The 15,002-nt window shown below is 54.7% G+C and overlaps 1 protein-coding gene across 5 annotated transcripts in view; it reads left to right on the plus strand.

Moving 5' to 3' along the window:
* The window catches only part of UBTF (upstream binding transcription factor), a 30,244-nt gene extending 20,077 nt beyond the window's left edge, over positions 1–10,167 (plus strand). For 4 of the 5 annotated variants that reach the window (XM_054014025.1, XM_054014028.1, XM_054014026.1 and 1 more), the window contains 9 exons: positions 6–161; positions 1,520–1,675; positions 2,092–2,202; positions 2,451–2,539; positions 3,460–3,649; positions 4,280–4,327; positions 4,769–4,837; positions 5,361–5,504; positions 6,702–10,167. In XM_054014025.1, the coding sequence (XP_053870000.1) occupies positions 6–161; positions 1,520–1,675; positions 2,092–2,202; positions 2,451–2,539; positions 3,460–3,649; positions 4,280–4,327; positions 4,769–4,837; positions 5,361–5,504; positions 6,702–6,815 (1,077 nt within the window). In that variant the 3' untranslated portion in view covers positions 6,816–10,167. The remainder of the gene's footprint in view (positions 1–5; positions 162–1,519; positions 1,676–2,091; positions 2,203–2,450; positions 2,540–3,459; positions 3,650–4,279; positions 4,328–4,768; positions 4,838–5,360; positions 5,505–6,701) is intronic. The other variant, XM_054014029.1, reaches the window with a different exon arrangement.
* The last annotated feature ends 4,835 nt before the right edge of the window (positions 10,168–15,002 follow it).

Genomic DNA, 15,002 nt, shown 5'->3' on the forward strand with positions numbered 1-15,002 from the left:
AACAGGCAGGTTCTGAGAAACCCAAACGGCCCATTTCTGCTATGTTTATCTTCTCGGAGGAGAAGCGAAAGCAACTGCAGGAAGAGCGACCCGAACTTTCCGAGAGCGAACTGACCCGGCTGCTGGCGCGGATGTGGAACGACCTTTCAGAGAAGAAGAAGGTTGTGAAATCAATGACACGCTCGTTAGACACCTTGTTTTACCAAACGGCACCTCTAGCTAATTCGCCTCTCTCTGGAGAGAGCCCAGAGGATGCCGGTAGCATCCATCCCCTCTAGGGGGCGCCAGCAGTTCAGGCCCTGGTCACTCCCTACCTGGCCATAAGCCGTTGTGATTTTCTCCACCGTGACAATCAAGGCGCCAGCGGGTGGCACAAACTAATGGGTCCTGGCGGCTGCCCCCCTCCTCAGCAGTGGGGTCCTCGCATCTCTCGGGAGCACCTTTGATTCCATGCAGCCCAGGACCCGCTGTATGGAATGAGACACCAGAACTAAACAAGCAGCTCAAAGAGATGAGAACTTGCTGGGATTAAACCCAGAGAGGTCTTGAGTCTGGATTTAAAAGCCTGGCCGGGAGGGAGGTGAGGGGAGTGGAGTCGTGGTCCATCCGGCCCCAGGGGCTTTAGCTCACAGCCGAGGGTGTGTGTGTCGGAAGTTGCACTTTGGCTGGAAGGTTTTTGTGTGTGGGTGTGTGTGTGGGAGGGGAGGGGTTATTGAGCGTGGGCTTGATTTTCTCTATGCCAGAGGTCGCCAAACTGGGGGGTGCGCCCCCTAGGTGGGCACAGAGGAACATTCAGGGGGGGCAGAGCTGTGGGGAGGGAACGACACCCAGCTCTGCTCCTGGCCCCGCTGCTGACCCCAGCTTCCAGGCCATGCCCGGGGCCCCAGCTGCCAGTCCCATGCACGTCCCCAGCCTCGGCCCCCTTACCCCTGTCTGTCCCCCCCCCCCCCCCTCGTCCCGTCCCCCCCCAGAGCCATGGCTCCACTCCCGGCCCCTGCTCCAGGGGGGTGGTTGACAGAGGTCAAAAGTTTGGGGACCGCTGCTTTATGCAGACTATCCGGGGAAAGTGTGTGGACATGTGCCTTGCGGGCACGTGTTTCTGGTGCCTGGCACAGCGATGGGGAGAGGAGAAAAAGAGCAGTTACCCACTGATCTGCGTGACACCTCTTCCCAACCGCCCCCCCCCCGCCCCCGCTTAAAACCCCCTCCACTGCCAGTTCCAAGCAGGCTGCTGTAGGTGCCATCTCGCTGCTGCCCAAACGGCGCTGGGAACTGATGGAGCTGGAGTGCAACCCCCCGGGGAGCCCCCCACAGATCTAATAGCCCAGATGCTGCTCCCCCTCTCATCTCTGTGAGGGGGGGATGGGGGTACATGGGGGCCCAGCTCACACGCACCCAGGTATTTCATAGCTAGGACGGCGGGGGCGTGGGGGGAGGCATTTGCCGAGGGGAGCCAGGCCGGGGGACTGCGTTGGAGAGACCTGGGCCTTAACCACCAGCCTTCTGTGTGTCTTCTCAGGCCAAGTACAAAGCCCGGGAGGCGGCCATGAAGGCGCAGTCAGAGAAGAAGCACGGCTCCGACAAGGAGGAGCGCGCCAAGCTGCCCGAGTCGCCCAAGACAGCTGAGGAGATCTGGCAGCAGAGCGTCATTGGAGACTACCTGGCTCGCTTCAAGGTGAGGAGTTGGAGGGGGGGGAGAGAGGAGACAGGGACACCCCCACCCTTCACATCCCCTGCTGGAGAAGGAACGGGACATTCCCTGATTGTGGGCTCGGGGCAGCCTGCTAGATCTGACCTTTCTGGGATGGGCCTGGACTGGGCATAGGTCTGGTTGGGTGCTCGGTAGCAAAGGAGATGGGGGGCGGGCGCGGGGGGGGGGGTGTTGTATGGAGGAGAACTGGCCCTGTGCTGCATTGTACAGCCCTAGAAATATCAGTCACCTGGTCTCGCCAGGGGAGGGGGGCGTAAATATCGCCATGTTGTGGGGTCGGGGGAAGGAAGCGACTTGCCCACGCTCGGTGACGGAGTCATGCGTAGAACCCCGGAGTCCAGTGCGTAACCTGAGCGTTGCCGGGTCTCCCTGTGCCGCAGAACGACCGGGGGAAGGCGCTGAAAGCCATGGAGGCCACTTGGAACAACATGGAGAAGAAGGAGAAGCTGATGTGGATAAAGAAGGCGGCGGAGGATCAGAAGCGCTACGAGGTGCGTCCCCGGGGTCAGAGAATCTGTTCTGCGCCCAGGGCTGTGGGGTTCCTCTGGGGCTGTTACTCCGACTCTGATACTCTGCATCCCTGACTCTCGGGCAGGGGATTGCCCCAGAGGCTGGAGACGCCCACCGCCTTGTTGCCTGAAGTTTTCATCTATGAGGTTGGAGCGGGGGGTGGGTGGCGGAGAGGCATATGCTGAGACGGTGATTGGCCTCACCTCGTCCGTCTCTGTCCCCCCTCCAGAGAGAGCTGAGTGAGATGAGGGCCCCCCCGTGCTCTGCAAACTCCTCAAAGAAGATGAAATTCCAGGGAGAGCCGAAGAAACCCCCCATGTGAGTATTGATTCCTCCGGGGGAGTGTGGGTGGCGTCTTGCTTCCAGACAACGTGGAAAACAGGCCAGTCATCCAGCCGCTGCATGAGAGACTAGCCCAGGGGGGCAAAACGGGGGTTCAGGCAGCTGGAAGGGGACTGAGCTCGACCCTGCCAGGGGCTCACAGCTCATTGTGGACCAAAGTCAAGTGCCAGGGAACTGAGAGGGAAGTGTTATCTAATAGTTAGGGGAGGGTAGGGCAGGGAGTCCTGGGATCTATTCCTGGATTTCAGGGGGGAGAGTGGGCTCGTGGCTAGCACAGCGGAACAGGAGTTGGGACGCCTGGGTCCTAGTCCCACCTTTTGGGAGTGGGTTGATTCTGGGGATGAGAGCAGAAGCACAGGACTCCTGGGTTCCATTCCTGGCTCGGATGTGGGGTGCGGTCTGGTGGTTGGAGAAGAGGGACAAAGGGTTAAATCTTTGGGTTCTGTTCCTGGCTCTAGGAGGGGACTGTAGGGTCCAGTGATCAGAGAGGAGGGATCGGGGGTCAGGACTCTTGGGTTCTGTTCCTGGGTCTGTGGGGTGGGGAGCGGGGTCTGGTGGTCGGAGGAGAGGGACAGGTGGTTAGGATCCCTGGGTTCTGTTCCTGGGTCTGTGGGGTGGGGAGGGACAGGTGGTTAGGATCCCTGCGTTCTGTTACTGGCTCAGGTGTGGGGTGGGGAGCAGGGTCTGGTGGTTGGAGGAGAGGGACGGGGAGGGGGTCAGGATCCCCGGGTTCTGTTTCTGACTCTGGGAGACGAGTGTGGGGTCTAGTGATCAGAGTAAAAGGATGGGGGGTCAGGATTCTGGGTGTGGTCCTGTTCCTGCCTGGCTGTGCTTGGGACGGGCCCTTGCTGGGTGGGGGGCTGGCCGCTCTCTGACCCTGCTCTCCCCCTCCCCAGGAACGGTTACCAGAAGTTCTCCCAGGAGCTGCTGTCGAACGGCGAGCTCAACCACCTGCCGCTGAAGGAGCGGATGGTGGAGATCGGCAGCCGCTGGCAGCGCATCTCCCAGGGCCAGAAGGACTATTACAAGAAGATGGCCGAGGAGCAGCAGAAGCAATACAAGATGCACCTGGAAATCTGGCTTAAGGTAAGCGGCTAGGGGGGGCGGAACTGCTCTGACTCCACGCACGGTTTCCTGCCCCTGGGATGTCCACTCCTCATGCTTTCGGGGTACATGGTCTTTGAGGTACCCCATCCCTGTTGTCCCCCACTAACCCTTCCCCCTCTCTGTTCCCAAGGGCCTTGGGGCTTTCTTCACCCCTCACCGCTGGAAATGAGGCTTCAAGTGTCCCTGATTTAGCTTCTCTCCGTACATTGCGCACCCAGACCATCCTCCCTCCCCCCAACATTCATGCCATAGGGCACGTGTCTGTGGCTATGACAGATGCTATCCCTGGGGTCAAGGTCGCTTCCCCTCTCCCAGCACGGGAGCCCGAGAGAGATTTCAGAGTGGCCACCGCTCCGGATCCAGCGGTAACTCTGTTCCCCCAACTCCCTGTCGTGCTTTCCAAGCAGAGGAGGCTAAGGAAATTCCCGCTCTGGACAGAGGGGCGGTGCTGTTGCACTCCCAATGGCACAGGGGTCTTCGCTTCCCCCCCCCCCCCATCCCCTTTCCGGCACAACTCCCCTTCCTGGAGCTGGGAACACCCCCGCAGTCACGTAGCTCCGTCCCCCTCGCCTTCCTCCGGGTGGTTATTTTAGTCTCCTGTCTCGGCAGAGCCTGTCACCGCAGGAGCGAGCTGCCTACAAAGAGCACACCTCAAATGTGAGTGTCCCCTGCGACGGGGGGGAGAGGGGTGTGTGTGAGCTATCCTTGATGATGGTTTAAAAAGCCTTAGTTTGAGGGAACAAAGTCATAATTGGTTATGTTCCAGTAGCACCATGAGGCCTGAACCCTGCTAGGGGCTGTCCATATGCCTCGTGAGAGAGACTCCTGGCCCACAGATCTTCCAGTCTAAATAGACACAGGGAACCAAGGGAGGGAGAGGAAACGGAGCTCACAGAAGGGGAAGCAACTTGCCCAAGGTCAGCCAGCAGGGCAGTGTCAGAGCTGGGAAGAGAAGTAACCAGGCATCTATAAAAGCTGTCCCCATCCAAGCCCTTTCTGTGAGTGGGGGTGATGGTTAACCTCCGACCTCCTGGGAGGGACTGAGGAGCCTCCGGAGTTGCCCCGTTAATTCTTCCTCTTCCCCTCCCTCCTCTGCAGAAGCGCAAGAGCATGGGGAAGGTGCGGGGGCCGAACCCCAAAATGAAGCCCGCCATGCAGATCAAGTCGGTAAGTGCCCTCGTCCTCCGTCCTCCCTGGGCCCCGGCGACTCCCTGGTGTGTTCCTGCAACCTGGAGGGGCAGCTCTCCAGTGGGACGGGCCGCGAGGAGGGGTCGGTGCAAGAGTTGCTTGGAAAACAAGAGCAAAAAACGGAAACGTTTTTAGAAATGCCACCATGGTGCTGTCTGGGAATTGCAGTTCAGGTGCCTCCTACTCCCTGGAAGGACTACATCTCCCATGATGCACCATGGTACTCTTGGTTCAGGGAGCCCATGCATCATGGGAGATGTAGTCCAGCTGGGGAGCCGAGCCCAGAGTGGAGAATGGTAACACGTGGCACCCGAACTACAGATCCCATGAGGCACTGGGTAATCCCTGGGTTTCCTGGGTCTATTGCACTGAGGGCCCTAACCCATTAGCCGAAGGCCCTGCTTTTCTGTGGCCCGGGACTCTGCCACTGTGGGGATTCCAGGGAGGGGTGGGGGCCACGAGGCCTGGCCAGATCCGCCCACCACGTCCGTCTGACCCCCAGGAGTCCGAGGAGGAGGATGACGACGATGATGACGAGGAGGAAGAGGATGACGACGACGATGACGACGACAATGGGGACTCGTCTGAGGAAGGCGGGGACTCGTCGGAGTCGAGCAGCGAGGAGGAGAGCGAGGATGGGGATGAGGTGAGGCTGCCTGAGGCGTGCTACGGGATGCTGCGTCTGTGCCATGCTGCTCACTGACCCCTTCCCCCCCGCCACCCCGGTTTGCCCCTCTGATCCTGTTTACTGCCCCCAGGGCCGGCTGTGTTCTCTCCATCCGCCCAAGGGTACCAGAGCCCTGGGCCCAGTAATCCACGAGTCTTCAAGAGAAAGTGTCCCCCATAAACATGGGACCCAACCACTGCGGGCCCGCTCCCCAGCCGGTGCGTTGAGGTCAGAAGAGCTGCGCCCATTCACAGTGGCTGGGGATCTGGCCTTGGGTTTGACCTGATTGTGTAACGCAGCTGGCGTCCGCAGCGCGGGGAGCTACACCCCAAGGACACAGAGTTTGGGGCAAGCCTAGGGGGGGCCAGAGCTATGGCCGTTGCTTCCCACCGCCCCAACCCGCAGCACGTTCCATGGCATGTTCTCTCCCTAGATACCATTTACAATGTCTTAACTGTGTCTTCTGCTGAAGATATCCGGCCTGATTCTGATCTCCATCCCACTGGTGTAACCATGGAGTAAGTCAATGGAGTTACTCTGGATGTACACCAGCAGCCGTGAAGTCAGAATCTAGTCAATGGTGCCAGGGCTGGGTTTGGACTTCAGGGGTCCGTGCTGCCTGTCCCCAATTCTTAACCATGCTCCCTCCCGCCGTTCGAGAGCTCAGAGATCTAGTGACCAGCGGCAGCAAAACCGAATCTTGCGGTGTGGGTTTTCCAGTCCTCCCTTCCAAATAACAGGCAGCCTGCTCGCCATGAAATCTTATTTAGTCTTTAGACTTCATGGGCCAGGTTTTAGTGTGGATCTGGCTTCAATCTGCGGCTTAAAACCGGCTTGTAACGGGTGACCCGCAGCAGGACAGCATACCAGTGCTGGAAACGGCCATCCCTCCTCCGGCGGTGCCACCAGCTCCCGCAGGCTGAGCGGGGCAAGGCGGCTGGCATGCAAGCCGTGGCGTGATGGACCTACGGGCTCCCGTACTGCCTTCTTTTGGGTGGGACTTTATGCAACAAAGGTCTCATCTGTGCGTGGCGCTGGCGTGGGAAACCCGTGTGCAGTGGGGTTCGGCCAGACGGAACCATCCCAGGACCTGTCTCCCCAGAACAGACAGACCCTGCGATTCCCCAGCCACCCCTCCCCCCAGACTCTTAACCCTTTCTTCACCTTTCGCCCCAGAATGAGGACGATGACGAAGAGGATGACGACGAAGAGGAAGATGACAATGACTCCGAGGGCAGCAGCAGCTCCTCCTCTTCCTCGGGCGATTCCTCCGACTCGGACTCCAACTGAAACGCCCACAGCGCCACCTTCTTGCCGGACTTTCAGTAATTCCCCACCCACCCCGACCAGTAATATCCCGGCTGGAGATCTGGGTTGATGGTTGCAGGGAGGGGGATGGGAAAATCACTGTGGCTAATTTTTTTTTCCCCCTCCCTTGTAAAGAATTTCACACTAATCGGGGGGTGGGGGGGGGCAGCTGATAAAAGGCTTTGTTTTGGGGGGGGGGGGTATTCTGTGTTTTTTCCCCATAGAGTTTGCATTCGATCCTTTATTTTATTTTTTGTTTTTTTGGAGAGGGAGGGGGATTTTTACACCTCAAAGCCCCCCAGCTGCCCCCACCTTCCCCTTCAACTTCCAGCTACCCCCTCCGGACTTTATACAACCCCCCCCACAAAAATCCCTTTTAAAACAACAACAAAACAGCGACAAAAATGTTGTGGCAAGAGGCGCAGAGCATTGTTCCAGCGGCGCGCGAGCCAAGCGGCTCAGGACTCAGCCGTCGAGACGATCTCCCCCTTTGCCTCTCCAGCCGGAGGAGAGGACGGTCTTGTACAGTCTGACGCTGCACCCGGAGCTCCTGGAAAGCGAAGTCCCACTGCACTTAAGAGCTCCTGGAACGAACTTACCACGCGGCATTTCCCTCTGGGGACAGGGGAGAATTTTTGTGTGTGTGTGTGTTTGGGGCGGGGGTGGGGGGGAGTTTAAAAAGATGTTGCCCAGTTTCAGGGGCGGGAAGGGCTGGCACTGGGTGGGAGAGTTAGGGGCCTGTTATGGAGCATACCATTGGGAGCTTCACCCAAAGGAAACATGGTTGATCCGTCGTATTCAACCAGCATTTGGGCAAAGACGGTGGCAGGCGGATCCCAGCTTTGAATTTTTTTTTTTTTACAATGAAGTGACCAATTATTGTACTGGAACGGGGCATTTGTCGACTGGGAGGGGGTGGGCACGGGAGCAGGGTTCAGCTGCAAGGAGAGATCATCTGTGTCGTCGGTGGTTGTCGTGGTGTTGTATTATTTTTTTTTTTTTTCCTTTTATAAAGCGAGAAAGATCCATCTTTTTATAATCAGAATCTCTGTCTCTGGCTAGCCGCACGGCTTGGCTTCGCAACCCCCACCCACCCCCCACTGCCCACAGCAAACATGAGCGGCGCCAACATCAGGTCGGTGTGCAGATTGTTTTTGGGGGGGAGGTGGGCGTGATTGGCACAAACTTCCCAACGGGCATCAGCCCGGCCTAGAGAAGCATGTGTCTGGAATAGGGGCAAGATGATGCTTGCCCAAGGAACCCAGCTGTGCCGTCCTGTTCCAAAGCCGGGCTGCCACATTGGTTGTGAGAGAGGTGGGGCCACGCCCGCCAATCTCGCAGCTTCGGGGCCCATCTGCCCAATTTGTTCAACTGCAGTTTTGCTACCAGCTCCAATGATACTGCTCAGATTATTATTATTATTTTTTTTAAAAGAACATTGGGGAAACTTGATCCAAAAAACCTATCCGTAGACCCAAGCGGCTGAGATCTGAGCGCCCAGGCAGCTGCTCCTTCTAGGAGAGGACTCTCAGCTACGCATATATCTATATTAGTATATAACGGGCTATATATTAATATATAGACTGGTATAAATATTCCTTTTCCCGGTGGAGAGCTGTGACTAGCATTTCATCCCCATCTGTAGGAGGTTTTTAAACGGATGTGTAAGTGGTTCTGTAAATAACCCGTGCGTGCGTGTGTGTGTCTCAGCACAAAGGCCCTACTGCCTTGCATGTCCATTCTCTGGGTCACTGGCTGTTACAGATCAGAGAGTGACCTCGCCCCCACACGTCAGTTCCTTGCCCCTTTCCGCTGGGCTGGGCTAGGCTGGGGCGCTTTCACCCAGAGAGCGTGGGAGTAGAAAGTGACTGAGACGGGCAAAGAAAAATCCAGTGTTTAAATAATGTTGGTGTCTTTTTTTTTAAACCCTTTCCCCTCGCCATGAGCGGTGGATAGATTTGGGCAGCAGGCGTCCAGGCCATCTGCTCCCCCTTTCTGCAAAATCCACCACTGATTGGCTCAGTTTCTGGGATTTTGTTCCTGCCAGGTTTTTGTTACGGCCAGTGAATGCAAAGACAGTGTTTTTGGGACTGGACTCCCCCTCCTTCTCCCCTCCCCCTTTATGCATTCACAGCACCAGCAATTTCATCTCTCATCTCGCTGCATTCTGTGCCCCCCCCCCCCCCCGGTGTAGACTGGGGAGCCCAACTAACTAAGAGACACGAGGAAAACAAAACTGGGTCCCCATTACTTCCCCCCCCCCCCCCCCCAAAAAAAAGCCCTGCCACCCTCTTCCCTCCCCTCCTCACCCAACAACTCTCTCTACCACTTCCTCTCCCCAGCACCGGGCAGGGCGACAGTGACAATATTGAGCAGTAACAGATCCAAGCAGCAGGTCGGCGTGTTACTGTCACGTTTTTCCCCCCTCCAAGGACACGATCTCCCCTGATGCGCCGCCTGCTCCCAAAGCTCCGGTGAGCACAGAAAGTGGGGCTGCGTGGAACAGGAATTCTGGGCTCTGTCACTTCCTTTCCTGTTTGTATGTTTCGAGGATTTAGGCAGCCCCCCTATGTTTAGTGTCGGGCATAGCCAAATCCCATCAGAGTATTATGGAGTCCCTTCTCCTCTGTCACAGCGGGTATGGATTTTAGCAGCATGTGTTGGGAGGGGTATCAGGTTTGGGGGCCACAGGGGTGTATGGGCAGAGCATGGCTGGCTGGATTTGGGAGGCCTGGATGTCTAGCCGCAGGGGGGGAGAGTTGGAGCGGATTTTGGGGGGACTGGTTGGGGTTGCTGCTCTTTGGGCTGTATCCACATGACATCCCCCCGCTTTCCATCGCAGTCTCCCCCCGCTTCTCCCAAATGAGCATGGGGGTGGGTTGAGCCCCCTCTTGGTTGCCTTTAGGCCTGTCTGTCCCACTTTTGCCCCCCAGTACAGCGTGCGTGGGGCTACTCAGATAGCCTGCGCTCTAGGATTTGGATTCCATAACGGTTCAGGGTGGAGATGGTGTGCTGGGGACACCACCCTTAACCGCCCCCCACGCCCTCTGAAGAGAGCGCAGCTGCTGTGGGTTGTGCGTGTCGAATCAGGTCTCCACTGGGGGGGCTTGATATGGAAACGGGGACAAATCGCCCAGCGTGGGTATAGTCAAGTGAGTCACAGCATAGGAAGGGGGCCCATGGCCACCCTAGGTGGGTCTGTGCCCAACAGAAGACACCCTCCCCCCCCTTTCTGCTAGGAATTCGAGACAGACTACACTTTCTGGGCCAGAGTCCTGTAGTCCTTGCTTAGCTGAGACTCGCAGCAAGTTCGTGTTCAGGTATGGACTGCAGGATCGGGCCCAGTATATTTAACGCTTCCTTTTTACAATGCTAGGGTGTGTTTGAACTGAGTCGTTCTCCAAACCCCCCTTCGCGCAGGTTCCTTGTTTGAATTTTCTCATCGGCCCCAATTCAGGAAAGCACGTTTCGTTTCAGTGGGGTTTAAGCGAGTGCTTTTCTAAATTGGAGCCAGAGGGTTCTTGGGATTAAAAGATCCCCCATTTCTAGCCCGTTGCAGCGGGTTTCCCCATCTGAGTTGAAACTGTCCTGGGGCTTCCAAGTCCCAAGGGGAAGTCATGCTATTGACTTGAGTAGGGTGAGGGAGATCTTGGGGAGGTTCTTGCTGGGGTGTGTCATTCAGCCAGCTCACAGGATGCCCTCCCCAAAGAGTAACAGACAATCCTTGTAGATCTAGCAACGGGACTCAAGTGCTGATGAAAATTTAGGGTTCTTCACCCCCTCTTCCTGCCCCTCCACCCCTCTCACTGGGTGTGTTCTGATGCAACATGCCTATGATGTCTCTTCCCCCACACCTCCTGCCTGCTGTTTTGTATCCGTCTGTCTGTCCTTGTCCCTGTTTCCCGACCCTCCTCCCCCACTCGATCCTTTTTGTTTTTGTTTTCTTTTTCCCCCAGTGGGGAAACCGATTTCATTTTGCTGATTGTACCCAGCGCTGTTGTATTTTAGTGGACGTGGTTTTTAGTACAAAAAAAAAAAAAGTTACAAAAAAAATTTTTTTTCTGTTTAAAAAAAAAAATAAAAATGAAAAATTCTTACAGTACTGACATTTTTTTTTTAAAGTTACAGGGGAGGAGAAAGTGGTTTGTACTGTAAGAGAATTGAAGCTGAGTGCATTTTTGCACTGCCACAAAAAACAGTGATACTTTAGACGAACGTTCTTGTGAATTACAAAAAAAAAAAAAAAAATCATTTTTTTTTTCTAATATTTAAAGTGTGTTTTTGTAGGTTTCAAAAAAATGAAAACAAACAAAACCCAACTTCAATTTGTATTGCTCAGTGGACTTAGAAATCAAGTCTGGCCAGACTTAAAACTGTGGAGGGTTTTTTGGGGTTGTTTTTTTGGGAGGGGTGGGGTTCGTATAATGAAGTGAAAAATAATGTTTCTGTTCTCATGTCATTACTATTAAAAAAAAATAAAACTTTAGGGAAAAAAGTGTGTAAGAGGTTGTTTTTCCCCTGTTGCGACTTTGTTCAACTTAATAATTAACTATCACCATTTGTTTTACAGTAGCATTCAGAGGTGGGTTCTGGACAGACCCCAATCTAGCAAAGAATTTGAACATACTTAGAATCAGAGAATATCAGGGTTGGAAGAGACCTCAGGAGGTCATCTAGTCCAACCCCCTGCTCAAAGCAGGACCAACACCAACTAAATCATCCCAGCCAGGGCTTTGTCAAGCCTGATCTTAAAAACCTCTAAGGATGGAGATTCCACCACCTCCCTAGGTAACCCATTCCAGTGCTTCACCACCCTCCTAGTGGAAAAAGTTTTTCCTAATATCCAACCTAGACCTCCCCCACTGCAACTTGAGACCATTACTCCTTGCTCTGTCTTCCAGTACCACTGAGAACAGTCTAGATCCATCCTCTTGGGAACCCCCTTTCAGGTAGTTGCAGGCTGCTATCAAATCCCCCCTCATTCCTCTCCTCTGCAGACTAAATAAGCCCAGTTCCTTCAGCCTCTCCTCCTAAATCATGTGCCCCAGCCCCCTGATCATCTTCCTTGCCCTCTGCTGGACTCTCTCCAATTTGTACTTGATCGGTTTGAATGTGTGAAATTCTGTGGCTTTTATGCAGATCAGATTAGATCACTGTTTCTCAACCTTTTCAGATTGATGACCCCTTATTTGAAGTGAAAAAGCAAATTGCGGCTGAACATTTACTATAAAAGTAAGAGTAAAAAGCATATCCGTGCTAAGCCTGTATACTGTGTGTGTGTGTTTCGAGAGGTGGTCGGAGAACACTTGACGGTGAAGGGAAAGTGTGGGAAAGCGAGATTTTCTTTGCTGTAGATTGTAATTCAATGTTCAGTGCCCACCCCACCCCCAATTGCCTTTGACCATGTGGGGGTCATGACCTTAAAACTAAGGACATGCATCTTTACAGAATGAAGACCTTAATAAGAGACAGCCCCTGTCCCAAAGAATTTGCAGTACAAGGCCCTCATCCTACAAACACTTGTGTACGTTGAAGCACGTAAGAAGCCTCACGGAAGTCAAACGACTCTCTTCTGTGTGTTTGTACAGCCAGCAGTTAGCACAATGGGGCCCCGATCCTCCATTTCTTCCAGGGGGTACATCAACTCCTCTAGAGATTTGCCTAATTTTACAACAGGCTCCATAAAAAGCACTAGCCAAGTCAGTATCAACTCATGTTTCATACAGAGAAAAGGAGAAAGTTAGCAATTTTTCAGTACTAGTGGGGCTGTGACACTTTTGTGGGTTTATGTCTGATTTCGTAAGCAAGGGGTCTTTAAATGAGGTCAAAGTTGGGGTACACAAGACAAATCAGACTCCTGAAAGGGGTCCAGCAGGTTGAGAACCACGGGACTAGGCAAATGATTTTCAAACTGGGCATCCCTGGGATGCCGATACCTAGTGAAGCCTCTGCTTTTCAGCAAGGTAAAACAGCTGTCGGCCAATCCAGGACTATTTGAAGATTAGAGAAAGGTTTTAACACCCTAGCATGCTGTGAAATACCTCACAGCTACAGACTTAAATATGCCAACCAATTAATATGGGTTCCAAAACCCATACGGGATGCTTTGTGTTGTCCTGTAAGGTCCTGTAAGCTGGGTTTGGGTCTCCATTATTCTGTGCTGTGTAAGCAAAGGGGTGTATAAAACTCCCCCTCTGACCTGGTCCTGTCTTACATGGACTCCGCACAGGTGTGAGTAGCTACAGGGCAACAGATAATTTAGCCCGTTGGCTTTTTGGAGGAGATTTAAACAAAGGTCTGGCCGCTTAGGACAATTGAAGTTGCCGTGGGACTTCCTGCAAGGGTCAGGGTGTTAAACCAGAAGCCTGCCCAAATTCCAGAACAGGTAAATGCATTCCCCCTGCCGCATTCCCCCTACATTAGCAATTTAATATGAGAATTGTCATTTCCTACCCTAAACCGTTACACAGACCGGTCGTGTGCTGTTAAACCGCAGCCAAGCTCCAACCCGGAGGTGGTTGCGTTTCCACAGTAAATGAAATGATTCCTCTGTTTATACCCAGGGCCTGGGGGCTGCAAAGGTGTTACTAAGGCCAGAATCTCTGCTCTTGGTGATGGTGAGCATGGAGGAAAGAACCCAGCCTGCCTCTCAGATCCCAGGGGGAGTTTGCAGAGGTGGCAGTTAGCAAAAGCATCTTTCCATGACAGCTATGCACCGTGGAGCTGGAAGGGCTGAAACCCAAACCTGGAACTCGACTTTCAGAATCACTTTGCAGAGCAGAATCTCACTTTCTGCTATGGGCTGCCTAGCAACAGTTGCTAGGGTAGGACCAGCTTCCACTGGTACAGAATTAGCCTGCTGAGTGGCTGGCTGCCCCCAGAGTCTGTGCTCAGGAGAGGCCCAAGGCTGGAAGAACAAAGGCATCCGCAGATCAGGAATGAGGGCCCACAGTTGAGCTGGCTGGGAAGCAGGACTGGAATTGCGGGGCACCGTAGGTCACCGCTACCGAAGAGTTTCTACCAGTTCCTCGCTTTCCTGAGCACTGAATTTCTCCTCCCCTGATGGTGGGCAGCTCCTGGGGAAGATCTCGCTTGGATTAAGCACAGCTGAGCTGTCTCTGGGCACTAAGGTGAGGCTGCTCACGTGCGAAAGGAGGAATCAGCCCTGCTAAGTGGTGGAAGAGGTGAACCTTCAAAGGAGGGTCCAATCCCTGTGGTAAAGTGTACCTCACCCTGCCTGCCACTGAGCATACACCAGGGGCTAGCTTCCCCCTGGCCTTGCCTCTTATCCGGTCCTCTGCAGTAGTGCAAAAAAAGCGTGAAACACTGGAGTAGGATGGTAGCATTTCCCACCAGTAGTGCACTGAGGTAAATGCCTGCAGATGGGGCAGGGCAGTGCAGAATCGGGCCCCAGGCATTTATTATCCATTATAAAAGTACTGGGACAAGTTACTTGTCCTAGCCCAGTGTAACTTACAATGGTCAGTGGTGTCATTGGAGTTCTCCTGGCCACCTTGTTAGAGCCACCAAGAACTCTTACCCGGCAAGGTGAATGAAACCGTGCGGCTGTTAGACAGGGCGTTTGGTGCTTGCTTTTTGCAGGGGTGCTGGGAGGGGAGGACCCAGCAAAGAGAGATCTCAGTGTTAGCCCGGAAGACCCAGCAGCAGGAGAGTTAGTTAGAAGGGTGTGTGCCTTTTCCAGGGGGAGACTGGAGGCCTCTCCATCCCTTGGAGAGGGGGGCAGGCAAATTGCTTCTAGGAGGATCCCCTAGGAGGTGACAAGAGGCTGACATGGGGAAAAGGGATACCCTGAGGAGGGGAAGTCGGCAGCTGGTAGGAAAGGGAGGACACAGACAAAGGGGGAGAGGGGCCGCAGGCATGTTGAGGGGATGGGATGGGGCAAGAAGGCAGTATATGGAGGGGGATCCCTGGAGAGTGGGGGGAGCAGGCAGTCAGGTGCAGGGAGGGGGATCCCTGGGGAGTGGGGGGAACAGACAAGTGCGGGGAGGGGGATCCCTGGGGAGTAGGCAGTTAGGTGTGGGGAGGGGGATCCCTGGGGAGTGGGGGAGCAGGCAGTCAGGTGCGGGGAGGGGGGATCCCTGGGGAGTGGGGGGAACAGACAGGTGCGGGGAGGGGGATCCCTGGGGAGTGGGGGGAGCAGGCAGTCAG

Source organism: Malaclemys terrapin, chromosome 25 (assembly GCF_027887155.1).
Source record: "Malaclemys terrapin pileata isolate rMalTer1 chromosome 25, rMalTer1.hap1, whole genome shotgun sequence".
Lineage (NCBI taxonomy): Eukaryota > Metazoa > Chordata > Testudines > Emydidae > Malaclemys > Malaclemys terrapin.